Below are 16,736 nucleotides of genomic sequence, written 5' to 3' on the forward strand. Positions count from 1 at the left end.
TCAGTTCTGTGCTCACTTGTGTTACAAACATATTCACAGACCTATTTAAAATTCTGAAAAGATGTATCCCCTCTTCCCTGCTCTAACCTCTACTCTGGTGCCTAATTTTTCTTTATAACACTACTACCTGACATTATTTTATATTTGTTTATTCATTCGTCTTCTCCACAAGATGGTAAGCTTCATGAAGACAGGGACTTGGTCTTGTTTGTGGCCGTATCCCATCACTGTGATCAATGCCAGCTCTTAACTGCACGAATATTTATGGGAGAATACTGAAATCATTTCATATTTTGGGGTAAATACATAGGATTTAGACCATCAGTAATGAAAGACTTAAGGCACTTCAGTTTTCAATAAGTTCATAGGATAGCAGACCTCTGAGTACTTTGCTTAATGTGTGTCCTCAGTAATTTGTTTTTCTCTTTTACTGACGAGCAGGTTTCACTATACTATACTGGAAATAACATGCAATTCTTGATTTAGAAATAATTGCTTTTTACCTGTCCCCAGTATCATCATAAACTTTGATTCTTATTACTTTCACCAATGGTAATGAGTATCATTTTTATTTTTATTTTTTAAAGATTTTATTTATTTATTTGAGAGAGACAGATAGTGAGAGAGAGCACAAGCGGGGGGAGTGGGGGAGGGAGAAGCAGGCTCTCTGATGAGCAGGGCTTGATCCCAGGACCCTTGGATCATGACCTGAGCCGAAGGCAGACACTTAACCAACTGAGCCACCTAGGTGCCCCGTGTATCATTTTTGAAACTTATATTTTGAAGTTCTGAATTCTAGAAGCCAATTTATTTTTGTTGAATCTATTGTTTAAATGAGTTGAATATTTAATTTCGGGAATGGAGGGGCTATGACAATATTCTACATCTAGAATTCCTTTATAAACATTTTTTAGTTGTATTGGATCAGGCTATCTTGCTTAAGTTAATTTCTGCCTTTCAAACTTGAGAAAGTTTATTTCTGCTAAAATTTAGAATTACTAAGCCTAAATAAGAGCATACATACAGTAGGGAAATTAAAAACAGAATACTTCCCTATTAAGTCTATAGAAACTGTTTATTTCATATAAAACATCTCTTAATTTACGTTGTTGCTTCTGATTGTAGCAGAATATGGCCAAATATGCTATTGAGAATGTAAAACAACTGGGGTGCCTGGCTGGCTTACTCAGTAGAGCACAAGACTCTTGATCTTGGGGTCATGAGTTCAAGCCCCATGTTGGACATAGAATTTATGTACCCCTCCCAAAAAAGGAATTTAAAACAACCCATTGTAATGATACCTTCAGTTTCTTCTAATAGAAATTACTTCCAGTTGATCTGTAAAATTTTAAAATTTCGTGGTCTGTTCCTTGCCAGTAATGTCATAATATATGAATAGAACTTAAAATACTAGACCTTCTCGATAACATGTTTTTTTTATTACACCAGGTAGTTTTGGACGTTGGTTGTGGAACTGGAATTCTCTCTATGTTTGCAGCTAAAGCTGGGGCAAAGAAGGTTCTTGGAGTTGATCAGTCTGAAATACTTTACCAGGCAATGGATATCATAAGGTAGATGTATTTTAAGGCTTGATTTAAGATTATTTTTAAATATGATGATTAACAGGTCTTCTTGTCTTTAATAGCTGTCTAATGCAGAGTCAAGACATGTGTCTTTTAGTAAAAATTCATTCCAGAATAATAAGATTTTAGGTTAGATTGAGCTAGGCATGTTTGAGCTATGAACAATCTTTTCATAGTTCTCACTGATAATTATTTTTATACAATTTCCTGTTTTTCCATTTATGGCTATAAATATGCTAATTATAATAATACAAAATTAGAAATCATTGACATATAGGCTAATATTGTTAGAGCACTCAACAAAACTGAATATTTATTTCAGTAATATTTCTGTTTGCAAAGAGCAGTCAGACTAAAGACTAAAGGTTATTTTTTTTCTTTTTTACAACACTAACCTTTGTGCCTCCTTCAAATTAAAATAATTCCAAAATGACTACAAACAAAGCAGAGTGGATTTAGTTTATCCCCTAAAACTTAATTTTGTTCTCTAAAAATGTCTCCTCTCTTTGAGGAATTAACTTAGGTTAATGGATCAAGGATTGACTTTACAATTGGCCTATGTCATAGTAAGAAGGCCTTTATTTGAACTATAGCTTATAGAACTAGATTTCTTTAGCTGTGTACTTAACAAAGTACCTTGTACTTGGAACTTAGGAGTAATTTTCAGAGTAAATAACTAATAGGGGCTTCTCAGCAGTTCCCTCCGCCTGGGCTCCTCCCTGTTTTATTGAGATATAATTGTCACATAACATTGTATAAATTTAAGATACACGATGTATTGGTTCCATACATTTGTGTATTGTAAAAGGACTACCACCATAGCATTAGCTAACACCTCCATTGCATCAAGTAATTACCATTTCTTTTTGTGTTGAAAACATTTAAGATCTTTCTTAGCAACTTTCAAGTATATAAATACAATATTATTAATTGTAATCACCCGCATACATTAAATCCCCAACAACAGTTCTTAAATGGTCCTCTCATTGATACTTACGTTCTGTTCTTAAAATTGATTAATATTAATACCTTCTTATTAGTATTAAATTTAAATAAAATTATGTAAGATGTTTAAACTTTTTAGAAATTATTGCATAATGTAGAAGTGTAGTGTTGTGATTCAGAGTACAAGGTTTGAGTCAGGATTGGTTCGAATCATCATTCCCACTAACCAGTTATTTGAACTTCAATTAAATTATATCTAACCTCTTTGACACCTGCTGTTTCACTGTCAAAATAAAAATAATAATGAATACCTCATATGATTATGAGCAGGGTAAGTTATAAGATATACATATAAATCTCTTTGGCATATTGCTTGGCACATAATAGGTATTCAGAAGTTAGCTACTATTATTATTAACAAGTGCCAAATTAATGTTAATAAAAAAACTACATTGATCTTGCTTAGATTTCTCATAGTTCTGAGTTTGTGGTTATTATTTTCATACTGGAGAAAATGGCATATGTGTTGCATGTATGTATATAGGCAACTCTGTAATCTAGTAGTTTTTCCTAGTTCTTAGGATACCAGTAAGGACATCATCATCATTTTTGGGTTTCCATAAAGAACACCCTCACTTACTTGTGCATTGCCATCCAAACAAATATGAGAACCAGTGTTTTAAAGAAGAGATTGTTTTAGAAGAATTATCAAAAATTTATTGTTGATAGGAAGATTATGGTAAGATATTTCTATTTGAAGCTCTAATCTTATAAAAGACCATGTACATTTACATGTTAATTTTCATTTTTGGTTTCTACAAAGTGAGACTAGATGTGCTCTCATTTTAGTTCCTTTATGGAAGAAAAGGAAAAGGATAGTGATAACACTCATTTTATTTTGTATTGTTTTGTTTTGTTTCATTTTATTTCACATAGAATTCGTAGTGACTTTTTAGACATATCTTTATACAATGATTATATTCACATTCATTGTATATAAAATTTGGTGCTACAGTGTATGGAACTTTTGCATAAGGGCATTTATTGAAAATGCCTTAGCATTTGGTTTTAGGTACTTCATTTTAATAATAAAAATTGCTAACATTAATTTCGTACTCTGTTGAATCTCCTTTGAGGTACATATAATTACAGTATATGATTACCCTTAAGAAATTGTGGCAGAAATTAAGTAAGTCTCCTTATTTGTAGTGGAGCCAGATTTAGATCCCAGGCAGCCTGACTCCATAGTTGATCCTCACAGCTAATTTACTGTGCTGTATCTCCATTTAACTACTTACAGGGCATGTGTTCGTTATATTCAATAGTTTGCTTTACTTAGAACTGACAGAGTTTGAAAAATCAGACCTTTTCGCTTTAGATAAATTTTGTTTTGGATAAGCCAATATTATACTGTTTCTTCAGAGATATTGTCCTTTGCCTCTTTTATATTGTGAAAAAAAATAGTTATTTCCATAGTGTCTATAAGCATTTCTCCCTTGTCTTCCATTTACAAATTTGAAACTTACACTGTTGGGTAAAAGAACTTCTGTTCTTCTATTTGTGAATGTCTCTCTAAAAGGATATGCAGGGGGGTGCCTGGTTGGCTCAGCCGTTAAGCATCTGCCTTCAGCTCAGGTCATGATCCCAGGGTTCTGGGATCGAGCCCCGCATTGGGCTCCCTGCTCGGTGGGAAGCCTGGTTCTCTCTCTCTCACACTCCCCTTGCTTGTGTTCCCTCTCTCGCTGTCTCTCTCTGTCAAATAAATAAATAAAATCTTTAAAAAGGGGGAGATAGGCAGGAAACAGTTCACTGTTAATATTCCCACAATTTACTGGCTCATTGTTCTACCAGTTGAGGAAGCAATATAGCATATTTCTCTCAGCATCTGGAATCCATATGACTTGATTTCTGGTTTCGGCTTTTTGATTAATTAGGTATATAATAATGGGCAAATTACTTTAATCTCTGGTTTCTTCCTTTATAAAATGAGGTTGATGATGGTAACTCTCTCATAAGATTGTTATAAGGATTGAATCCATTTATGGTCCTTTACAAAGTGGCTGGCATGGAGCTGCTTACTAAATTTTAGCAGTAATTGTACTAGTATTAATTCATAGTAATAGTGGTACGTTTAGCTTGGCACCAGTGTCTCAAATGATATTTTATATTTTGTTGGTTAGGTTTCTAAAATAATCATTTATTGTAGCTATCCCCCCAAAATATGATGACTCCCTTTCTGCATTTTTTTTCCGTTGTTCACAGTCTACTCTCTTATACCATTAAACTTCAAGCTTTGGCCAGTTTTATTCTGTACTCACTCTCTTCCCTTGAAATCTACTCCCAACTACTCTTTTTTTTTTTTAGAGAGGGAGCTCACGTCATGTGTTCATGGAGGGGAGGGAGGTTGGGAAAGATAGAAGGGCAGTGAGAGAGAATCTCAAGCAGACTGTGTGCCAAGCACAGAGCCTGACCTGGGACTGGATCTCATGATCCTGGGATCATGACCTGAGCCGAAGCCAAGAGCCAGACACTCAGCTGACTGAGCCACCCAGATGCCCCCTCTCGACTTCTCTTATACTTGTCTATTACTGTATATTGGAGCTTTCTAGAATTACCAGTGAAAGCAACTCTTCCTATTTGCAGGCTGTGAGTTGTCTTTGCTCTTCTGAGGCTGTTTTGTCAGAGATCTGTACGCAGCAGAATTCTTATAAAACTCTGTAAGCTTACATCTGTAAAAAAAAGCACTTTAAATTCTAAGAGGGACACTTAAAATGCATTTTTCATTACTTTCAAATATATTTAGTTTACAGTCCTTGAATTATGTTCAAAATATGATAAAATAATTTGTATCCCTTTATTTTAAAAAGAGATCTATTATTTCTAAAGAAATGAGTTTAGAATGGAGTAGGTACTGATTTTAATGTATACTGACATGCGTATTAGGGCTTATATATAATATATATCATATATATATATATATATATATCATATATATATTTGGGCTTAAGAAGAAGGTTAGGCTTGCAGTTTTGAGGTTGCAGACATGAATAAAGTAGAATATGGGTTTTCAAAGATGTTATATTAGCAGGGGCAAATAGTGAAATACAGAAGGAATGAAAGATTGTTTCTTATTCCTGCTGTCATACTCTCAACTCTGCAGTGAATGATCATTTTAGAAACATAAACTTACCTAAGGATAGCAAAGCTATTGAATTTGCCAGACAGTTGTATACTGTGTTCACCCTCAGGAAGCAGGAGTAGCTCCTGGTAATATTTTTACGATTACTCAGGCTGCCTTTGGCTTCTCATTGACTCAGCCATGGACTAGCTCATTATTCAGACTCTGCATATCATTGCAGAGGAGCTTTCATGAGAAGGTTGAACCATCATACAGCTACAGTGCAGTACTTCTAGTCTCACTATGACATCAAAGATGCAATCTTTTATACTGCCTGTATCTAGAATACTGTTAGAAATGAAACATTAATAAAAGCCTAGAGAATATTTGATCTGTTGTCATGTTTATGTAAGTGTCCTCTAGATTCTAGGACAGGAGCTATATTTTCTTAATCTTTTTATTCTGAACACCTAGCAAAGTGTCTGATTCAGGGCTGATGCTTAGTAAAGGTCTTTGAGAGAATGAACTTAACATAATGATTTTAAAGATAGTGGTGACCCCTATATCAGATTTGGAACATGATCACAAAATATACCAGGATAAATTCTTGAAGTAAGGATATTCCTTCATATTTTGCTTCTAAATTTAATAGAAATAACATAGAAGAGTGAATTAAAGCTGCAGAGAATTTTGAACTGCTGATGAGGCTAAAATGGTGAAAACATATTTGCTGCTCAAAAACCATAGAATTCTAATGAAGGTGATCAAAGCACTGTACAAGAAAGTTAAATTCATTTCTTCTCCCACCCCTCCAAAGCCTTAATTTCCTGTCCACTCAGTGATCCTGTTTTGAAGGTCTCATGACTACCCACCAGTCCAGTGGTTCACTGGGAAAACTCCTAAAACTCAATATAAAGTTGTATTCACAGTTAAGATTTATTATAGCTTTATTTATTTATTTATTATAGATTTATTGTATTTATTATATAAAGACATAGTTCAGAGACAGCAAGAAGGTATCCATCAGTAAAGAGGTCATGTAGAGGCTCTCAAGTAATCCTTTCTTTGCAAGAGTCACACAGATGTACTTTTCTCTCTAGCTGCAGACCTGTCTACCCAAGGAAGTTTGCTCGAGTCTTAGAGTCCATAGTTCTCAAAGAGAGCTGGTCATGCAGGCGCCTGCTCTGTGACCCCCCCATGGTGTAAATGCGTGTCAGACACCAGGTGCACATCAGGAATATTCATGTTTACTTTGAACATGCTGTCATCCTGGTTTATCTTGATCCAGGGCTTGGGGCGTATAGAATATCATCATTACCCAATAACTATGTGAATGTTCAGGAGTTTCATTAGAGTTTGCTCAAGAATTATTGCCACGGTTACAGAGATAAGACCTGAGAGAATAGAACTGCATCAATGCTTTTCTCATGCATAAAAATTGAAAACCTAGGATTCATACTTGACCTTTGCTTCTTTTTTACCAACATTCCTGTTGGAGAGAATTCTGTTAGCTGAGAATCCTTAAAGTTTCTCACATCCATTCCTTGTCTATCATTGACGTGTCTTGAATCCGTGTCTTAGTTCACATTCTTACATTTCTCACCTGAACTCATACAGCTGCGTGTAACCGGCTCGGTTATTTGTGCTTTGCCTTTGCCTCCCAGTAGCTGTCATCCGTTCTCTCCAGGGCAGCCAGACTGTTTTCCTTGCTCAATTCTCTTCCCCTCTAAAAAAAGAAGGGGGAAAAGGACGTGTTTTGTATTGGGAGAACATAAGAGATGATAAAGAAGAAACTAAAGATTACCTGTGATCCTAGGATGAGAGATCATTATCCGCATTTTGTAAGGCGTTTTAAAGCTTTAGGTCAGGAGATGAAATACACAGAAATGTATGTTTTTCCAGAATTTCAGCTACTCAAGGTTAGACAGGGACTTTTCTCTCTCTCTTTTTTTTTTTTTTACTACCAGGAAGGGTAATGTGACACATAGTAGGTATTCAATTTAAATATTTATTTAATGAATGAATTTATACATTAATGAATTTTCAAGAACCAGGACATCAAACATTCAAAGGTAAATCAGCATCAAACTTGAAAGCCCATTTTCTCAGCTTGAATCCAGACAATTCCTTTCATCATTTTTTTTCATTGTATTAGAACCTGAGTTATTGCTAATTTTAAACAATAAACGTTCTCAATGTTAGTAATTCCACAGCTACACACCTGTAAACACAAATGATATATTTGGGAGGGAGACAGTTCATTGTATTCAAGGAATACAAGCCTTATTCTGACTCCATGTCTGGGGCCTGCATCTGAAATGATCTGCCTGGTAGTATTTATTTTTCATGGGATGTACTTACATCTGCCCTTTGTCTCAAATGGTTAAGAATCCTTGTTTTTTGGGGAGGCTCAGTCTGTTGAGTGTCTGCCTTCAGCTCGGGTCATGATCCCAGGATTCTGGGATCGAGCCCCACAATGGGCTCCCTGCTTGGTGGGGAGCCTGCTTCTCCCTCTCCTTCTGCAGCTCCCCCTGCTTGTGTTCATTCTCTTTCTCTCTCCCTGTCAAATAAATAAAATCTTTAAAAAAAAAAAAAAAAGAATTCTTGTTTTTTTGTTTGCATTTATGAATGGAGGACTAGATTTTTTAATAAAGGTAGCTGGAATATGTTTTGTCTCTGAGGGGAGTGGAGGGAGACCTCCCTTTCTTCTGTTGATTTTTCAGTGTCACTTCTACTTTGTATACCTCTTAACTCCAGGGCTCTGTGTTGTAAAGAATGGCTTCCACCTCCATTCTAATCTCTGCTTTGTGCACCAAGCACTGGAGCCTTCTTGACAAGTTAACCAGTACAATTTAATCCCCCTTTTTCTCCCACTAAATTATCAGAATCTTTGCTTCTTTGATATCACCTTATAAAATCTTTATGCATTTATCAATTTGTTGTATTTTACATTGCTTTATTGTCATTTCCGTGTGCTTTGGCAACAAAAGGGAAGTATCTGTGCTTGGATGCCACAGTGAAATGAAAGCAAAGTAATATTATGTAAGCCTTACCCATTTTTATATCAGGATATACCCTCCGTGCCCTTCGCTAGCACTTACGTATTCTTCTAGATGAACTTTGTAATTATTTTGTCACAAACTTTAAATGCCACTGACTTGATTAGAGGTCTTCATTGCATGAACTTACATGATGCTTTATGCTGTTCGCATTTGTCTCCCTACTAGACCATGTTCCTCTTTGGACCTAGACCAGGTCTTTAATCTAAGTCACATTGGACAGAAGTACATTCCACATTTGATCCTGTGTTTCCCATTCTAAAAAATCCTGAAAGGACTTTTTACTGCCTTTAAATAAAATCTAGACTCTCTAGTATCACTTGTACCTCTCACCTTTGTCACTGTATACTTCTTGTAGCTCTAATCATAATGAACTATTTATAGAGCCTCAAATTTGCCATATATATGTCTTTGTGGGTGCTCTGTCTTCGTGGTTAAACTCAAGTGTCCCTCACTTACTTAAGGGCTTTTTATATAAGCTTCTGTGATACCCTGTGCTGTTTACTGTTCTGTCTCCCTTAGACCATGTTCTTAAGTATGTGGACTGTCTTTCATCTCTGTATGTCCAGTAAAAGATAATTAGTCGTGCTGATGTTCTGTATCATGAAACAAAAGTTAAATTCCTACTTTTATGATAGAATGACCAATACTTTCCATCTTATTTCCTAACAAAATTTTCACTCAGAAAAATAGATGATTTCAGTACGTATTGGATTAAGACACTTACTTAAGGGGTGCCTGGGTGGCTCAGTCGTTAAGCGTCTGCCTTCAGCTCAGGGCGTGATCCTGGCGTTCTGGGATCGAGCCCCACATCAGGCCCCTCTGTTGGAAGCCTGCTTCTTCCTCTCCCACTCCCCCTGCTTGTGTTCCTTCTCTCGCTGGCTGTCTCTATCTCTGTCAAATAAATAAATAAAAATAAAATCTTTAAAAAAAAAAGACTTACTTAAAATACCCTTCTTATTATAGTGTCATATTTCTATAGATTAAAGCAGTGCTAGTTTCTGAGCAGGTGATTCTAGAGATGGAATTCATTTGGCATGTTTTTATGCTAACGAAAGGTTTAGTGAGTAGCCACTTGAGAAAAGTCAGTAAAATGTGTAGTTTTTTTCATGAATGGGAAATCAGGTGGTGATTAAGATGAGCAGTCTCAGGAAAGAGGTTATCTGTGTGAATATCTGTGTTGAGCTGTTTAATACAGAATTACTGGGAATTACGGCCTTTGTCTTTTTTCTGTATATTGCCTGAAATCTTAATCTTTCCTGTTATATTTATATTTGAACAAGTAATTACTGATGCAAGTAGGATTATGACTTGTAGCAGACAATAAACAGCCTGAGCAGATGGCCTCTTACAGAACACATCTTGTTTCAGCATTAGCATTCGGAAGGTATTTCTAGACAATGGGAACATTTTTGTTTCCTTTGAAGTGTTTGTAACTGTTAGAGCTTTAATAAATATTTCAGTAAATAGTAAGCAACTACAGCCGTTTTATCAGAAAGAATTTTATCAAGTACTTATTTGGAAAAAAAAACCCAAATATGATAAAGCATCCCTTTTTTTAAACTTTTGTGTGAAATATATATATTGAAAGTGCATAAATGTAAATAATGTTATATGCATAAGTATGCATAAATAACAAGAAATAGAACATTACCACCCTATAGATCGAATCCCACCCACCCTCCTTTTGCCCTTTTTCAGTCAGATGCTGCCCTTGCCTGATTGAGGAGTTACCATCTTGACTTTGATAGTAATTACTTCTTTTGTTTGTTTTATACTTTAATCACATCACCATCCATTTAAGATAGTTTAGTTTACTCAACTCTGATTTTTAAATAAATGAAATGTATTATGCATTCTTTTTGTCTAGCTTGTTTGGTCAACACTTTTTTTTTTTGGCGTTCATTCATGGTATGTATAACTGGAGTTCATTCATGTTTATTATTGTAAAGAATGCTGTTGATGACTATATCACAATTTGATCTGTTCTTGATGGACATTCTTTAGATTTTCCAGGTTAGAGCTATTATGAAAAATTCTGTTACAAACTTTTTGTACACAACGGTTCTGGTTTGTATTGTCTTCCTTTTTTTTCCAGCTGGTCTTATAGCACCTCATTGCAATTTAAATTTGCATTTCTGTGATTATTAATGAGGCTGAGCACCTTTTTAGGTGATTATTGGCCATTTCAGTTTCCTGAAAGTGAAATATCTATTGATATCTTTTCTCAGATTTTTGTTGAGTTAGATCTTCTTTATTTGTAGGCGATCTTTGTATTTTTTAAATTTTAGTTGTTTAGAGGTTTTATATAATGCAGATGTCTTCTCTCATTCTTGTGTGCCTTTTCACTTTCTTCATAGTGTCTTTGATGTACTGAAATTCTCAATTTTCACATAGCAGCATTCTTGTTTAAGGCTGTTTGTGAGCTGAGTAAGAAACCTCATTGAGGTATTCGCCTATATTCTGTTGTAAATACTTTATAGTTGTGCTTTTTACATTTAGGCCTGTAATCTCTTGGGCATTGTTTTTTGTATATGGCATGAAGTAGTGATCCAGTTTTATTCTTTTTTTTTTTTTTTCGGTAATCTGTTTAAATGACCTAGTTGTCCCAGTTTCACTTATTACAGAGACCATTCTTTCCTCTCCTCTTTGCAGTGTCATTCATCTTTGTCAAGAATCAAGCACCCATATATGAGGGCAATATAACCTTTATACTGAAGTTCTATTAAGGCGGTAGAACAGAAAATTACAGGTTACTCATTCATGAACATATATGCAAAAATCTTAATCAAAATATTAGAAAACTAATTGAGCAATATATTGGAAGGTAAAGTTTATCCCAAGAATATAGAGTTGGTTAAGTATGATAACATCAGCCAGAACAGTCTATTGAGATCATCAATAGATGCAGAAAAATGGTTTAATAAAATTCCATCTCCATTTAATATATAAATGTATTACAATTCTTAGCAAACTAGAGGTGAAAAGGAATGTCCTAACATGATCTATAGTATCTACAAAAAAACACAAGCCCTGTGGGCAATATCTTGATGAAGCATGGAAAGCATTTGCTTTAAGGTCAGAAACAAGACAGAGATACCTGCCATCACCTCTTCTGTTTAACTCTGTAAAGGAGACCCCAGTACAGCAAGGCAATAAAAAGAAAGCTATGAGAATTGGAAATGAAAAAAGAAAACTATTCATATTCACTAATGGTATATTTATGGATATGGACTTCAGAAATAAACTATAAATAAATTATTCCAATAATAAAATTATCAAGATGCTTGAATACAAATTAATGTACAAAAATCAATTGTATTTTTATAAGGAACATGAAACACTTAGACGTTGGAAATTAAAATATATCCAAGTGTATTGTTAATATTTCTAACCTCCCAGATAATGCAAGGACATTAAGCCACTTTTAATGGAAAATTCACCCACAGGTTGAATATCCCCCAGTAAAGGTTGTGCATAAATCGCGAGTCAGCTGTTTTAACTTCTTATAACATTTTCTGCAATAATTTCTGCTAAGAATAAGCCTATAAAGACCGTAATGACCCTACTAGGATATGAACCATCCTCTACAAAGCTTGTTACTAACTCCTTAGTAGAGGCCTCATCTAATTCCTCTTTTTCACACTGTTTTTCCAGAGCCATCTAAACTATTGTTCTTAGTGGGCTGGTTTTTGTTTCCTCCATTTTTTCTTTTGTTGATCCCCCCTCCTTCTTTTGTATGTCAGCAACATCATGCAGTCCCATTCTTGATAATTAAAATAATCAGATACTACCTCTTGATTACATATTACACGGTTGCATAAAATGCTCAAGAATGAGGAGTCACTGAGTTCCACATCTATCATCATCTCTGTCAATACCATTCAATTATATTGTTATTGTAAAGCCAGTCTAAGTTTACTTGCACTCTCAGCATTCCTTCTGCTTTAGAGGACTCTCTGTGTGTTGGGAAGAGGGCAGAGCACTTACCCTCATGGGGTAGGTACACCGTAGCCCAGCTTTTACTTACTGAGCCGTTTAGTTGTTATACCACTAGAAGCACCTGTTCACCACAACACAGTGATCTATCATCAACCCAAATAATCTTTTCTACTCTGTTGTATGTAAAATAGTGATGCATCCTCCTGATTGTCCGTGCCAGTAATGATTCACTAGGCTTTTCTGGTATGTCTTTGTGAAATGCCCTATTTCTTTCACAAAATACTCTCAACACTCAGGAGTCCTCTGACCTTGTCCTCCATCTACCTGTATGATCTTTGGGATAACCCATAGCCTTAAGTTCATTACTTTCCTAATGGATACTTCATCTGCCCAGGTAGCCATATAAGCACAAGGAGACCTTCCAGTGAGAGGAAAGACTGTTCTTAAATAGGTTTTTTTTCTCTTGCCATTATCTCTTTCCTGAAAGGACTAGCATTTATCAGACATGCTAGTAACAGCCAGAGAATAGAATTTTTCACTGTCTTCCCTTCTGCCTACCGATCCCTACCAGGCCAGTGGCCAGTTTCGCCAAGGCTGAGTTTTCCCCTTTCATACCAAAGATGTCTAGGTGACCATCTGAGGATTAGATCCGTCTATTTTTTTAGTCCCCTCGAGGCTTTTCCTGGTTTAGAAAGTGCTCTGAGCCTTTGTGATTCATGGATCTGTTTGAGAGTTCTAGTAGCACCACCCTGAGCTAACATATTTTCTAGTAGACTCAGATATTACCCAGTATTAAGCTTCATTAATAATTTCAAAGATATTAGCAATCAGGAGACTCATATAGGAGGGAGTAATCTGGTACATGGAGAGGGCCTCCTTACTTGTCTACTGTAGGTGAGAGAGTAAATGCCTGACATAGAGAAGGAAAGACCAAAGTAGCTGCCTTTAATGTCCTAGACTTCTCTCTAATTAGGACCTCTTATTTGCCTGTATTTTTTTGAAATTGTTTGTAAAGCTTGACCCTGGGTAAAATCTGTGGTTCATGATCCTTTGGATTCACTCACCCATAGGTCCATCCTCTTTTCTTATTTCTCTTCATATTTCACTGATTGTCTCAGATCATTTTCCTTCTTCCTGAACTAATTCTTTAACATTTTCTTCATTGTGCACTTGTGGCTGTAGCCAAACAAAATCAAAATGGTGTTGGTTTGTTCAAAAATATATTCTGCTTCTATCTTGGAGATATTTTTCTCTGCATGGTGATTCTGGGTTGGTGTGATTAATGCTCTAGTATGGCTGTCCATACATTTCAGCCATGGACCAGTCACCTGTTTTGGAAAGAAAGAGAGAGAGAGGGAGGGAGGGGAGAAAGAGAGAGAAGGAGGAAGGAAGGAGGGAGAGAGGGAGGGAAAAGAAAAGAAAAGGAAGGAAGAAAGGATTTATTTTCAGACTGATAAAAAGTAAGACCCGTCTATTTTCTAGCTTCAAAAAATCCAGTCTAAATATAAAAATACTATAGGCTAGAAGAAAAAGAATGGAAAAAGATACGGAAACACAGATCATTTAAAAAGATTTAAAAAGCTGAAGTGAATATATAAATATCATACGAATAAAACATTATAAAACTTTAGGAATAAAGGATATTTCATAATGATAAAGGGATTAAATAATCAAGAATATATGATAATATTAAACCTATAATCATCTAATAAAGTCTTCAGAATACAGGAAGCAAAAACTGACAGAAATTAAGGGGGAAATAGACACATTTATAATCACGTTAGGAGATAACAGTACTTTTCTGTCAGTAATTGATAGAACAAGTAGATATAAAATGAATAGAAGTATAGAAGACATAATTGACACTTACATAACACTTTATCAAAAAATAGCAGAATCATGTTCTTTTTAAGTGCACATAGAAAATTCATCAAACTAGATTACATGTAAGACAAAAAGAAGTCTCAATAAGTTGAAAAAAATTTGAATCTTATAGACTTAGCTTCTTGGCTTACTGAAATTTAATTATAAATCAGAAAGATAGCTGATAGATCCCAAAATATTTGGCAGTTAAATAGCACACTTCATGGTTCAAAGAAGAAATAACAAGAGAAAGAATTTAGAAAATATTTTGAACTGCATTAAAAGCATAGTGTATCAAAATTTGTGGGATGCAGCTAAAGCCATACTCAGGAGGAAATTTAAAGTTTTAAATGCTTATATTAGAAAAGAAGAAACATATAAAATCCATGATGTAAGCTTCCATCTTAAGATATGGTAGAGAAAGAAAAGTGAAATATACCCAAGAAAGAAAGTAAAGATCAGAGATCAGTGCAATAGAAAACAAAACAATAGAGAAAATTAATGAAAACAAAGTTTATTTAAAGAAGATAACATTGATAAACCTCTAACTAGAATTATCAAGAAGAAAAGAGAATATACAAATTGTCAATATTGGGATTGAAGAGGGGAAAATCACTACAGATCCTATAGACAAAGGATAATGAAGGAATATTACAAACACCTTTATGCCAATAGATAATGACAATTTAGGTAAAATGGAAAAATACTCCGAAAAATGAAAGTTATCATAATTGATTCAAGAAGAATTAGAAAATCTGGTGCACCTGGGTGGCGCAGTCGTTAAGCGTCTGCCTTCGGCTCAGGGCGTGATCCCAGGATTCTGGGATCAAGCCCCAGATCAGGCTCCTCCGCTAGGAGCCTGCTTCTTCTTCTCCCACTCCCCCTGCTTGTGTTCCCTCTCTCGCTGGCTGTCTCTGTCAAATAAATAAATAAAATCTTTAAAAAAAAAAAAAAAAAAGAAGAAGAATTAGAAAATCCGAATATACCTAGATCTAGTAAATAGAATGAGTTGGTGGGTGCCTGGGTGGCTCAGTCTGTTAAACGTCTACCTTCAGCTCAGGTCATGATCCCAGGGTCTTGGGATCAAGCCCTGCATCAGGCTCCCTGGTCAGCGGGGAGCCTGCTTCTCCCTCTCCCCCTGCTTGTGCTCTCTCTCTCGCTATCTCTCCCTCTCAAATAAATAAATAAGATCATATAATAAATAAATAAATATATGAGTTGTTAATTACAGTCCTTTCCACAAATTAAACTGTAGGCTCAAATAGCAAATGTCTTATAACACTTAATGAAGAAGTAATACTAAACTCTTAGAGGTGGACAGAACCCTTTGCAACATAATTTATAAGACTGATAATTACAGTGATACTGAAGTCATACAGATAGTCCAAGAAAATAAACTACAGACCAGTATCCCTATGAACATAGATGGATATATATATATATATGTTTTTTAAGATTTTATATATTTATTTGCCAGGGAGAGAGTGTGAGAGAGAGAGGTGAGAGTTATAAGCAGGGGGAGTGGCAGGCAGAGGGAGAAGCAGGCTCCCTGCTGAACAAGGAGCCCGATGTGGGACTCGATCCCAAAACCCGGGGATCATGACCTGAGCTGAAGGCAGACTCTTAACCGACCTAGGCACCCAGGCAGCCACCCCCTTCTTTTTTAAGGGAAACATATTTTTTTTAATTGAAGTAGATTTGATATACAATATTAGTTTCAGGTGTACAACATAGTGATTAGACATTTATATATGTTACAGAATAATCACCATGGTAAGTCTAGGAGATGGAAATGTTTTTAACAGAAAATTAGCAAATTGAATCCATTAATTTATAAATAAGATAATAAGCTATGACCAAGTGGAGTTATCCTAGAAAGGCTAGGTAGGTTTAACATTTAAAAGTCAATATAATTTATCATATTAACAGAAAAGAAAGAAAAACTATAGAATCATCTTAATAGGTGCAGAAAAATTATTTGCCAAAATTTGAAACTCATTCGTAAGGAAAATTCAGCAAAACAACAAAAAGGGAACTTTGTTACCTGATAAAGATAGTTAGTGTCATATTTGATAATAGTTAATGAATGTAGGGAATGTCCACTCTCACCACTTCTATTCACTGTTGTCTTAAGGAATCTAATGACTGCAATAAACCAAGAAAAGGAAATGAAAGATTTGAAGGAAGTAAAACTGTTATGACTCCCAGATGACATGATCATATACA

At 35.2% G+C, this 16,736-nt stretch overlaps 1 protein-coding gene across 3 annotated transcripts in view; it reads left to right on the top strand.

The window, feature by feature from the left end:
* PRMT3 (protein arginine methyltransferase 3) overlaps window positions 1–16,736 on the top strand; it is a 125,386-nt gene that overhangs the window by 23,859 nt on the left and 84,791 nt on the right. For all 3 annotated transcript variants that reach the window (XM_026512222.4, XM_048215285.2, XM_026512223.4), the window contains one exon: window positions 1,450–1,571. In XM_026512222.4, coding sequence (XP_026368007.2) covers window positions 1,450–1,571 — 122 coding nt within the window. The remainder of the gene's footprint in view (window positions 1–1,449; window positions 1,572–16,736) is intronic.

This window comes from Ursus arctos, unplaced genomic scaffold, assembly GCF_023065955.2.
Source record: "Ursus arctos isolate Adak ecotype North America unplaced genomic scaffold, UrsArc2.0 scaffold_23, whole genome shotgun sequence".
Taxonomy (NCBI): Eukaryota; Metazoa; Chordata; class Mammalia; order Carnivora; family Ursidae; genus Ursus; species Ursus arctos.